The 12,679-nt window shown below is 41.5% G+C and overlaps 1 protein-coding gene across 3 annotated transcripts in view; it reads right to left on the bottom strand.

Annotated features, from left to right (window-relative positions):
- CREB5 (cAMP responsive element binding protein 5) overlaps window positions 1-12,679 on the bottom strand; it is a 321,468-nt gene that overhangs the window by 80,315 nt on the left and 228,474 nt on the right. For all 3 annotated transcript variants that reach the window (XM_049642932.1, XM_049642933.1, XM_049642934.1), the window contains one exon: window positions 11,274-11,384. In XM_049642932.1, the coding sequence (XP_049498889.1) occupies window positions 11,274-11,384 (111 nt within the window). The remainder of the gene's footprint in view (window positions 1-11,273; window positions 11,385-12,679) is intronic.

Here is a 12,679-nt window from a genome sequence, read left to right as displayed (position 1 = left end):
ACGTATCTTCAGTTTATTTAAGATACTCAGATATATATTTAAATAGACAAAGGCTGGGCTAGATAAACACAGAAAATGTGGCAGAGCCACATTTATATCCCTAGATAAGTCAACATGTTTGTAATGAATAAGGTGAGTAACTATAAAAACCAGAAAACGTTCGGAGAATTTTTTTTCAAATTCTCAAAACACTGTGCTTCTAAGCAAAATCGTGTAAACCAAGTGAAACAACCAAAACAACTACTAAATATATTTTAAGGTATGTATTTTAAGGTCTTACAAACAAATGTGTAATGGGTAAAGTAAGGTCAGAAAGCCAGCTAGTTAATAAGAATTTGAAAAATGCAGTAGGAAGAGGACAGTCTGCTCCGTCATTTTCCCCCTTGGACTCCAATACTAGCCCTAATTAAGAAAAATTGCTGCGGAAAGTACAGAAATGTATCAAAGAGGAAACGCAAGTAGCCAACAAATATAGAAAAAGACGTAACATGACTCATAACGTAACAAATGCAAACAGAAAGTGGCAAAGATTTTGTTAAAAAATGGTAATACTTAACACTTGTGTAAATGCCATAAGGTAGATATCCTCCTGTATTACAGACAGGAATGAAAATTAGTATAGATTTTAAAAAATTGGCAATATATATACAAAGATTTAAAAATGTTTCATTCTCTTTGACCTGGTAATCCTAATTCTTGGAATTTATCCTATGGAAATAATCAAAAAGGTAATTCGATAATTTCAGATCAATTTTTTAAATTTATTTTTATAATCAAAGGGTTTTTTTTTGAGTAGAGAAAAACCAAAAATAAAATAAAAATTTTAACCACTTAAAATTTTTATGTGACACCCATAGGATAAATCATACGATTATAAAATGTTTTCAAAAGATACTTGATACGGGAAAACGCTCATAATATGTGAAATTTTTAAAAAACAGGATATAAAGTATACATTCAGTGTGAGCTAATTTTGATATATTACCTATATGAACAGGGAAACAAGAAAAAAATATTTGCATTTTAACGTATCTCCAAAAATTTGTCGCTATGTATTAATTTTTGACCAAAAGTCCATTGGAATTCACAAATTTATGTATTAAAAAAGGTACTAAAATCTTGGGCCTGCACCGAGGGGATTTCAATACTGAAGTATCACAGTGCCTTAATATAAAGCCATCTCACCCGTAGGAGGTACCATACAATGGGCTCAGAGGCCTCTCCCCGGGCTTCTCTGGAGAGGTGCCCTTGGCTGTGGCTGGCAGAACCCCAGGTACAGACTGATGCAAGGATTTAGGAAATTGTAGGAAGGATTCTCACCTGCTCAAATATCTCTCCCATCCACTTGTGATGGGTCCTGAAATTCTATCACTTGTGAATCAATCATCTAAGTTAAGTCCTACCTTATCCCTGGAACTTAAAAAAAAAAAAAAAAAAAAAAAAATTAAAAACCCCACAGTGTGGGGTGACATCTTAAGTCACAGTACCATCCCCATCTAAATTAGTTTATCAAACTTTTCCTCATTCATTCTATCAACAAACATCTACTGGGCACCTAGAACATGCAGGAGAGATGCCAACCTGGGGACTTGGAGGGGAATCAAATTAGCCTCTGTTCTCTAAGTGTTCACAGGCGAGGTGAGGCAAGTACACGGACAATGATACATCATAAAGCTCCACAAGGAAGAAATAAACAAGGTGCAAATGCAGTCTACCCTTAGAGAAGGCAAGACTGCTCTCTACCTGAGGAAGTTGAGAAGACTTCACAGGAAAGGTGCATTTGAGTGGAGTCTTGAAAAAAAAAAGGGGGGGACTTTGCAGAGGCGAAGGAACTACAGTAGGACAAACAAGGCAGCCAGAGACAGCAAGAAGCCTTTAGGAAATTGCCAGGCTCAGAGAGAGACCACGGTGTGCAGGGCTGAGTGGAGCAGGAGAGGCTGGGAGGGACACAGGACCAGACCGAGCCCTTGGGTACCATGGAAACACGGGTGCATTCCCACGTGAGGTGCCAGAAGGGAGAAGGATGTTCCCGGAAAGGGTGCAAGGGAAACACCTGCCAACTCTGAAATTCTACCCGAGTGTGTTCCTGCTCCCTCTTATACTTCAGATCCTGGCTGGCTACTGGAATCACGTTATTGCCCTGCCTCTCTGGTTGCACTTTTAGGATGCAAGGGCACAGTTGGACGAAAATCTCATCTTCCTTAAACACGTCTTCTGTTCTGGTGACTGCAAACACCATTTCAAAATAAAAATACTTGACATTTGTTATTGTGTGGGGCTTAGCCAGTCTGAGAACCTAGCGATTCATCCTATTTATACCAAGGCAAACACAACAATCATATAATACTATAGTACCATAGTACAGCTACATTTTCACACTAGCAGGGGATAAAAAGGCAATCTTAAAAGGATGCCAGGAGGGAAAATACACTGCTTGTTTGTTTTTCACTCAAAGATTAAGTTCTCTCTTTAATTTTTTAGAAAAGAAAAATCCCAAAATGTTAGGAAAACATTACCCCTTCCAACCACCCCCATGTCTCACCTTCCATCCCCCTCAAGGCACACATTTTCTGACAGATTTTCTGTAGCTGCCACATAAAAAGCCAAATCAAGGCAGAGGCATCATCCCAAAGTGCAAAGCAAACTTTCGTTATTAGTTGTGCTGACAAAAATCTTGGAAAGATACACAAATTCCAAGAAAAAGACCAAAATATATCTCTACAAAGCAGAACTTCCCCCTAACAAGATTTGTAAAATTTCCTTTTTTTTCCCCCCCTGCCTATTCTGACACAAGCTGAACTTACGTGCACAATGTTCCAAAGCAGACAGGGACACACGCACATGCACACGTACACAGAACACAAAGAAGACGTGCCTGAAAACTTTCTGAGAGGGGGTGTTCCGAACCGGACCATGTGCAGTGCTCTTGCCCAGATGCATCTGACTTCAGGCTTGGGAACATTAAACAAACACAAAAACAAGACCGGCAATACGCGTGCTGGGCTGGATGACAGAGGCAGGGAGCAAATATTGGGATTGTGTTTCACCTATTGCCATGGTTACCAAAACAGGGTGGATACTGACAGAAAGAGAAAGAAATAAAACTGGGAAGACAATGAGTCCTAGAGGAGAGTGTCTGAATGTGTGTATGAGGAGCTGCTGGTGAGGGTGGAGGGGGGGAGCCAAGAGACGAGATCAGACGGAAAGGGTCTTTCAATACCCCTTTGTGTTGTGTGAGCGGCGAGCTGGGCCAATGCTCTGCGTCAGCACAATACAGACCTCCGAAAGCCCCTAGAAGGTCCACGAACCCAAGGAAAACAGAGGAGACGTGGGAAGTTTAGTTTTGCTTGGTGGCAGACAAGATCAAGGCAGTTTGTCCTAAGTGCCAAGAGATGAAATACTCAGTGTGTATCCACACTCTGGATGGTGAATAAGAATTAGCTCAGCGGTATCATGTCAAGAACCGCCAGTCTCAAGAAGGATTATGGAGAAGTGGGCCCATTTCTTTGGGCAGTCTGATGGTTACCTTCAATTCCCAGTTGACATGATGCGAAAGGGAAAAGCTGATTGACCCTCTTCTCCCCAGGGACTTTGCCTGGCTAGCCAGACTGCAGAAAACACGTCAGGAAACACTCCCCTTAGAGAATTCACTATCGCAGCAACTAGCAGATGGCTTTCCCTGTCAATTCCCGCCTAGCACATGAAGAGCAAAGTTCTAGAAACTTGAAAATCCAGAAATTGAGTTCTAATTCCCCTTCTTTCTGGGAATTAGCTATGTGACCTTGGACAAGCTATTAATTTGACCTTCAAGCCTTTGTTTCTTAAAGGTAAAGGATTTTGCTTAAATGATTCCTGAGCTCCTTTCCTTCTTTGGAATTTGGTGATTCATAGGCAATTGATAATCTCTCAAATTCTTATTTTCAAAACAAATATAATCAAATGTGTAATCCCATGTATTTGAAGTTTGGATCAGCACATGGAATGTAATCCTGTAGAAATGTATTCTGTTCTGTAGAAATATAAATAAATGGTTGCTAGCTCTTATCAAGGATCTCATAATCGGATCATTTACTTTTTACAAAAAAAAATGGCATGATAAATTCCTAAATTCAACTTTCTATAGTTTAAAAGGGCAAAGTGGCAATCACATATGAATGGGGTATACTTTCAGCCAACAGAAAAGAGTTGGGGTTTCTGTTCACTCTTAGAGAAATATTCCTGCTTTCAATTCTTTAATAACCATAACTAAGCTCATATTCAGCATTTGTCCTGGCCAGACAGAAATATGGATCAGCCTTCTTTCCTGTGTTTAGTTGATGAGGAACAGAGAATCTAATAGGCATAAGCTAATAGGTAGCTGGGCCTGAGCTATTAATTTGAGCCTCCTCTTACTTTTACCACTGAGTTTTGTTTTGGTAAGAGCTTGCTTCTATTCAGGATGAGTTACCATAGGGACACCAGAGACAGTGTGATAAAGTAGAAACAGGACAAAAACCACAGAATATTGGGTGCAGGGTGTGGTTATGCCACTGGATGATGCTGGGAAGGCCACTCAACTTCTCTGTCTATAAAATGAAGATAGTAATATTTCCATGTTTACCTTACAGGGTTGCTATGAGGCTCCAATGATATCTGTATACAGAAGTCTTTGCAGTTTGGAAAGTGCCCCACTAATAGAAACTCATAGGATGATCATTCCCCTGCTGGCAAATCATAATGGTTTAGAGCCAGGACCAAGGGCCCAAAGCCTGGGTTCACATCCCAGCACATTTTACCAGCTTCTATGTTCTTCCCCAGTTACCTAACCTCTCAGTTTATTAGTAAAGGAGAGTAAGAATGGTATCTCCCTGGGGCGCCTGGGTGGCTTAGTCGGTTAAGTGTCCGACTTCGGCTCAGGTCATGATCTCACAGTTTGTGAGTTTGAACCCCGTGTTGGGCTCTGTGCTGACAGCTCAGAGCCTCGAGCCTGCTTTGGATTCTGTGTCTCTTTCTCACTCTGCCCCTTCCCTGCTTACACTCTGTCTCTCTCTCTCTCTCTCTCTCCCTCTCAGATAAATAAACATTAAATTAAAAAAAAATGGAATAGTATCTCCCTCATCAGACTGATGTGAGGATCAAATGAGAAAACATAAGATGCTTACCATAGTTTCTGCCATATATACAAGTGCTTAATTAATGTTAACCAGTTATTATTTGCTACCAGGTTATTTTAAGAAAGCAAATTGCTTTTAAAATGAGATCCATCACTCATATTAGTGATAGCATAGATTTCTGTTGCTGTTTTTGTTGTCATGGAATCTTACATAATTCCTACTCATCTGCATACTGGACAGTTTTTTCACAGCAGCGAGGGAGGAGGATTCTGAAAAAAGTGGCCACCTTGGCTCGGGCCATCATCATGTTTTGATCCCCAGCTACAGGGACACATGGCTTCTGGCATGATTCAAAAGTTAATGAGAGTTTCTTTAAAGTCAAACAGCATTTCCTGCCTCACCACAAAGCTTCTGAGAAGCAGACAGCCTATTCATTCACTGATTTTTTTTTTTTTAATTCCTGGACTTTTAGGAAGTGAAACTGGGGGTGATTAAAGCAAATAGGCAAATCGAAAAGCGGCATTTCTCAAGAGTGCCAGAGAGATGTTACCTGGAGACTGTCTTTTCATGTGTATAAACTTTCCAGGCAACTCCATATGGAGGCAGGCTTCTCTGTGATTTATCTGTTGGACAGTGGGTGGTCAAGGGGCACCGTAGGCAAACAGTTATCCAGCTCGATAATTAGGGAGGGGAAAGGCAAACACAAACACACCCAGGTTGACATTCAAAACAAAGTGGAGATTTGACCATGGATTGCTCACTATACCGCCCTAGCTCTTGTCTGCCAATCTGCCAGGAGGAAACTATGGGCCAAGAAGAGAAACACTGTTAGTCATTTATCAGTACAGCTGACGAAAAAAGCACTATGCTGGGTAGAAACGTGAAGGTCTGCACGGGGAGGCCCATCTCTGTGTTTAAATGATGGCTTGATTTCCCTGAGCTTTTATTTGCTTTTGGCATCCTCACTTGTGAGACGAGGAAGTTGGGCAAGATCTTCACTAAGTACCCTCTGCTGCTGAAAGGCTTTGACTTTCCACCTTTATTTTATTTTTTTTTGTTTCATTCATTCATTGATGCATAGATTTATGTATCCATTTAATAAATTGTAAACCTAACTAGAGATGATGTATTGACAAGTCGACAACCAAAATACAGCATAGCTAGTCTATCACAATGGAAGAAATAGCATTTAGTATTGACCCTTCTCGATTCCTAAGAGGGCGATGCTAATCTAACTTCTATTTTCTCAGTAACAGACATATTGCTTTTCTCTCAAGGAAAAAAAAAAAAAAAAAAAAAAAAGCCAGATGTTGTTTCCAGCTGTCCTTCGAAGAAGTCAAATGTAGTCAAGTACTCTTTATCAGCTTGTTACTTTGCTTAGCATTTTCCTTGTTTTACCCTCTCCTGAGCCCCACCCTTGCCCCTTATCCACCTCATTCCACCTCCATTTTCACTGCTACTGTTTGGTTCTTTCTCATTATTTTAATTCAACTCAACTCAACTAGTTAAATTCAGGTCTCACTTGTGGGGCCTTTCTCAGTACAAGGAGCTTACACGATGCAAAGATTATCCTCAAGGAGATTCCAATTAATTGAGTAGTGGGGGGACACACATGTAAAGTAAGAACCATCAAGATAAAAAATGTGTTTGGAGGACATTAAAAATTTTTTTTAGAGGGGCACCTGGGTGGCTCAGTCGGTTAAGTGTCCAACTTCAGCTCAGGTCATGATCTCACAGTTTGTGAGTTCAAACCCCGCATGGGGCTCTGTGCTGAAAGCTCAGAGCCTGGAGCCTGATTTGGATTCTGTGTGTCTCCTTCTCTGCCTCTCACCCGCAGGTGTTCTGTCTCTCTCTGTCTCTCAAAATAAATAAACATTAAATAAAATAAATTAAAAAATGTGTTTGGAGAAAGAGGCAGGGAAGCTGAACCAGTCAGCGAGACCACAGAGCTCTGGTTAAACAAAGGGGCACATCCCAAACTGCCAACCACTCCTCATCTTTCCCAGGTAATCTGGACGTCTACACTATCCCTGGCATCCTTATCTCCCATTTGTACGTAAACATAAATTAACCCCAATGAATTTGATGTCATCTGCTGGTTACTGTTATCTGGAAGCTGTATGATCTAGAAGCTATATGATATTCTTTTTTTTTATTTAACATTTTTAAGTTTATTTATTTTGAGAGAGACAGAGAGAGTGCAAGCAGGGGAGGGGCAGAGAGAGAGGAGAGAGAGAATCTCAAGCAGGCTCTGTAGGGTCAGCACAGAGCCCGATGCAGGGCTTGAACTCACAAAACTGTGAGATCATGACCTGAGCTGAATCAGAAGTTAGATGCTTAACCGACTGGGCTACCCAGGCACCCCCTGTATGATATTCTTATCTAAAGGGTCAATATTGTGATGAAGAAGCTTTGTCATTGGAGCCTGAGGTGTTAGCCTTCACTATGTGCTGTGTTGTTGGGCCAGTGTTTTAACCACTTGGAGCTTCAGTTATCTCAACTAGGAAATGGGGACAACATCCCTGTCACGGTGCTGTCCCGAGGGCAAAATCCAATCACAGCTGTACATACATACATTCTCCTTAGTATCAACACTCCCTGGACTTCCCTAACCCTGTTCAAACTGAAGGTGAATTCCAGACAGAGTGGCCACAGCCCTCTCCAGAGGGTTTCTATGTCACCCTTCATTTTAGTTGGTTTCAGTACGGTAATCATCTCAACATTACTGAGACACAGGACAGGCATACGGACAACTTCCCCCCACCCCCTTATTTAGCTTCCAGTCTCATTATTGGTGGAAGGAAGGAAGGAAAGAAAGAAAGAAAGAAAGAAAGAAAGAAAGAAAACAAACCTCTTTTAAAGCTAGATAGGATTGGTCTCATTCTCACAAATAGAAATGAACACAAATCTACGTAACTCTAAGAACACCATATTCACACCACGACAGAATCAGTCACACCCAGAAGAGTCTGGAAATGTGTCCCTGTCTGGTTTAAATGCCCCCTACCCTTTCTGTCTCCTTCTTTCTCCCCTTTTCCATTTCTATCTGCTTAACCCCCTCATTTTCTCCCTTCCCCCTGTGAATGTCAAAAAAGTCCATCAGGTATCCAGTGGATTTCCTTTCTAGCAGACCCCATTTTCATGGAAGACACCCACAGATCTCAGGGATCTAAGAACCTGTTGTTTGGGTGGCTGGAAAGATGGAAGGCTCTCACAGCTTTGAGTCTGCTCTGACCCCCAAAACAAAATCCAATATGCATATATTCACTTGTTTGTTGGCTTAATTCTTCAGCAAAAGAATCCATAAAACTCAATTATAATCTGCCAGATTATGACAAAACCATCTTGGACAGATGTGACTTCAGTACACTGAAGTCCAGAGCTTGCGACCAATATACATTAAGTGAAAAGAAGGGCACTGTACTTCTTGATTTGGATGTCCCAGATTAACACACTCTACAGCTTGTTGGGGACACCGATATTGCTCTCTTCCACAATAAAAATGGCCAGTTTACTGAGCAATCACTAGTCAGACAGCTTCCAACAAAGCCGTATAGTTAAAGCAATCCTGTCTTAATCTTTTGTCCACCTCCAGGACCTCCAAGCGTCACCAGAGATGCAGGATGATGGTTTTTGTCAGTGGCCAATAGAGAATGTGAAATAGACACTGTGACACTGCTGTCCCCCGGAGAATAAGGCATGCAGTGTTGTGGTGTGGACGACGGCTCCCTCGCAGCTCTCTGGTTTCTCATGTGCTCCGAGAACACACCCCGCAGAGTGCATTCATCACAATAGCCCATGTGTGACCTTTGGAAAAGTCCTTGAAAACAGTGAAACAGGAGTCTGAGTTGAAATCTGGAATCCATTCCCGTCTTACACAGGAAGAAAATTAGGCATAGAACAACAAAGCCCATAGTTCAGAGAAACCTGGGGAGGCTCTGGCTGACATTAAAATCGTGGAAGTTTTTTTTTTTTTCTCCATTACTTTGTCTTTCGTAAAAGCTTTTCATCTGAGCAGCCCAAAGCTGCTAGAAAATACTGTATGGTTAGTAGACGGCAATAACTGGCTTCTCCAGTGAATAAAGAAGGCAGAATAAGAATAGAGATGCTGAGTAATGCATTAAAAGCCAATTACTAAACACTTTTCCAGGCTACTAAGTAAATGCTATTCCCCCAAATGTAAGTGGCTACCATTTCCCCCTTTGGAATAATGGATCGGTGATAATGGCGTTAGGGCTGGGAGGTTAGGACAGAGAGAAAAAAAAAACTGTGCTCCCTAAGCCCTAACTCCATGATGGAATTCATTAGCCCAGACATCATGGATCTGGAAATATTCATCCACTTAGAGCATGAATCAGCAGAGTTGTGTGCTTGCTCAGTAAATTTAACTCGACAAACATTTGTGGGCTAACACTCTTTTATAGGTACAGACCAATTTCCTTTTGTCCCTGGCTGATATTATTCACGATAATTGGCCATATCATATGTTCTTATTTCGTACGTATATACGATTATCAACCCATACTCCCTCTGGAAGCATTCTCCTTCTTTGCCAGTAAGAAGAGAAGGGTAGGACATTTCTGAGTCAAGTGGTGGCATATAATCCAGTGAAAATCAATTGGCAGGGAAATTTGGTTTGGAACTGTGTGTAAGAATCCACCTAAAGTTTGTCTGGGAGGTCCCTCAAAAGGGTTACAGACCCTGAACCAAACAAGATGATTCAGAAGTAATCCAGCTGGGGGAATAGCATCGGATGCTCAGACCTAGAACACTTATTCATACATATGAATAAGTGAATTTTGTTCTTTTCTTAAGTACCTTCACAGTTCATTTTTTATTTTCCTTAAAAAAAAAAAAAAAAAGTAAATGGCATTACTCCGGTCTCCAAAACAGATGCCAGTTTGAACTTTACTCTGCCAGCAAGTATTTGGTTTGGCACTGCAGGGCTGGAGCTGAAAAAATATTTGCCGATTCCAAAAAGATTTAACGAGCTTTGCTGAAGATGCCGGTGCCATTTGGCATGTCACTGGGGCTGTGGCACGGCAAAGAGAACTCTCTTAACCACAGATTTTATTTGCCCAAGGTAGCCAATGCTGGGGATTCAGGCGCTTCCTTGAATCAAGAAGCTGAAAGACAAATGAGTAAAGTTTCCAAGAGAAAAGTGACCAAAGCAGGCATTAAAAAAAAAAAAACAACAAAAAAAAACCTTGCTGCCATTGAAAATGAAGCCAGTAGGTTTTGATGGCTAATTTTCAGAACTGTCAATAACATCTTCATACCAGCCATCAGACACGGTCTCCGACACTATCAGTCAGGAAACCAAATAAATCTCTAACTTGTAGCAAAGCTATTCTTATCCAATATCAGACACTAAAAACTTTGCTACAGTGTATTTTGTTGCCATCTGATAGCCTCCTAATTGTGGAGTCAGAGTTTAACTACATGAAAACTGAATGACCTACTTCAAGTATCTGTACAACCAGCAAATTTACTTTATGGTGCAAAGACAGACATGCATTGCTTTTATTAATATTTAATAGAATACCATGCATAAATCTTTCCCTGTGATTGGAAAGACTGACCTTACTGCACATAAATCTCATATGTTAAAAGCCACTGGAGGTTGTCACCCGAAATCATGTATTTCAGTAAGAGGTGCAGTTACCCTGCAGGAAAACAAGGCTGTGGTCCTCTGAGTTAACGTCACATCTGACAACTATAATAAAAAATGAAAAATATTTCCGTACCAGTGTGTGCTGAAAAATCACATGTCTGTTTTCACGGATGTGGGGACAGGAAGAGTGGCACTGAAACTGTGACCACCTTGAAGAAGAGAAACTCTGGATTGTTTTCGTTAATTTCACATTATGAGAAAACATGCATATACTTGGGTATATCCCACCTCAACTCCTATGGTTCTCCCCAAACTTCTAAATGTCCTTTTCACTAAGGCCATGAGCCGATTCAATGCTTGTTCCGTGGTCACCTGATGCCAAGCTTCAATAATAAATATCCTCAAAGAGCGAGCCAAGCTCTGTCCTGCTTTTCCACAGAAAAGACCTTTTCACCAAAAACAACGACGGAGCCATCTACCTAACTTAACTGAAATGTGGAAGTCAGAGTAGAAGTCAAAAGACAAAGCCGCGAAACAACAGAAGGATGATGATAATTGTTATTTACCATTTTGGCTTCTGAATGCATTGGCTGGACTTGGGGAGAAGCACAGGGGTTGCTGAGATTTGGACCTTGCATTCCCAGGAGGTTGGAGTTCACTGACATTTGTCTCTCCATCTAAGAGAAAGGAAAGCAACAGAATCAGAGTCTGAGAAAAGCAGTCTAGGTCACAGACAAAGCTGCATTTCTCTTTCAAGTGGGTCATTTAGAAGCTCTGTGAATAACTCCGGAGAGAGACTGTGCTTTGGGGAAGGTAAGCAACGCACTTCTGAGCCTCAAACTCAAGGACATCAAAGAACTAATCCAAAGCCAGGCCTTCTATCGGAGATGCCCCATGCCAACCAGAACCATGTCGTCATGGTACGTTTACAAATAAAAGTATGGACTATTTCCACTTTTGCAAACCCTCCAACTGCCGCTAGTCACGCTTCTTTTTATAACTGGGAAGAATAATGTATGCACAGAAAAGCACTGGAAAGATACCCACCAAATGGTTATCTCAGGTTATCCATGGCTTCCCCTCCCCCGCCTCCTTCAGTTTTATGCAAAAACATGCATCATTTTAGCAATAAGAAAAACACTAAATTAATTTAAAAAATAATGCTCCCAAATACAGTGGATCTTCCTGGCCCCGTAACTCATAAGCACAATTAAGATGACTAACAGGTATTTGAGCTGCTGTCCGGGCACAACTTCCCTTCCCTGTAAATCTATTCACAGCCCTACATAGCAGCAGCTTCTGGCCTTACGGCAGGGCTAGGACCTGGGGTGGGTGAAGAAAGCAGCTGAGGGCACTCTATGACACGTGATTGACCCCTCCAACCTTGTCCCCCCGGCCTGCCATCGGGTCTACAATTAACGTCATTCAAGTACCTGCATGAGTTGTGGCATTTTTGTCTCCAGGGTGTCCCTGGTAAAGAGTAAATACAACCAGATCTCTCTTTCAGTTGGGAAAGGGTGTGTCTGATTGATTTTTTTTTTTCGGTCTAGTAGAAATTTAGCACTTTTCAAAGAACTCGAGTAAAGCAAGTACACTTAATACTCAAATCACACAGAGAATAATTAGAGTTTCCTCAAGAGGAAAAAGCAAATTCTTCAATGCAAAAGTTCTTCCACTTGTCAAAGGATGGATAGAAAACAACGGTCAGAAATTTCAGGAAACCCAGGGGCACCTGGATGGCTCAGTCAGTTGAGGGTCCAACTCTTTTTTTTTTTTTAACATTTATTTATTTTTGAGACAGAGAGAGACAGAGCATGAACGGGGGAGGGTCAGAGAGAGGGAGACACAGAATCTGAAACAGGGTCCAGGCTCTGAGCTGTCAGCACAGAGCCCGATGCCGGGCTCGAACTCACGGACTGCGAGATCATGACCTGAGCCGAAGTCGGCCGCTTAACCGACTGAGCCGCCCAGG

The sequence above is a fragment of the Panthera uncia genome, chromosome A2 (assembly GCF_023721935.1).
Source record: "Panthera uncia isolate 11264 chromosome A2, Puncia_PCG_1.0, whole genome shotgun sequence".
NCBI classification, from domain to species: Eukaryota; Metazoa; Chordata; class Mammalia; order Carnivora; family Felidae; genus Panthera; species Panthera uncia.
The sequence above is the reverse complement of the archived record's forward strand: the minus strand, read 5'-3'. Positions and strand labels throughout refer to the sequence as shown.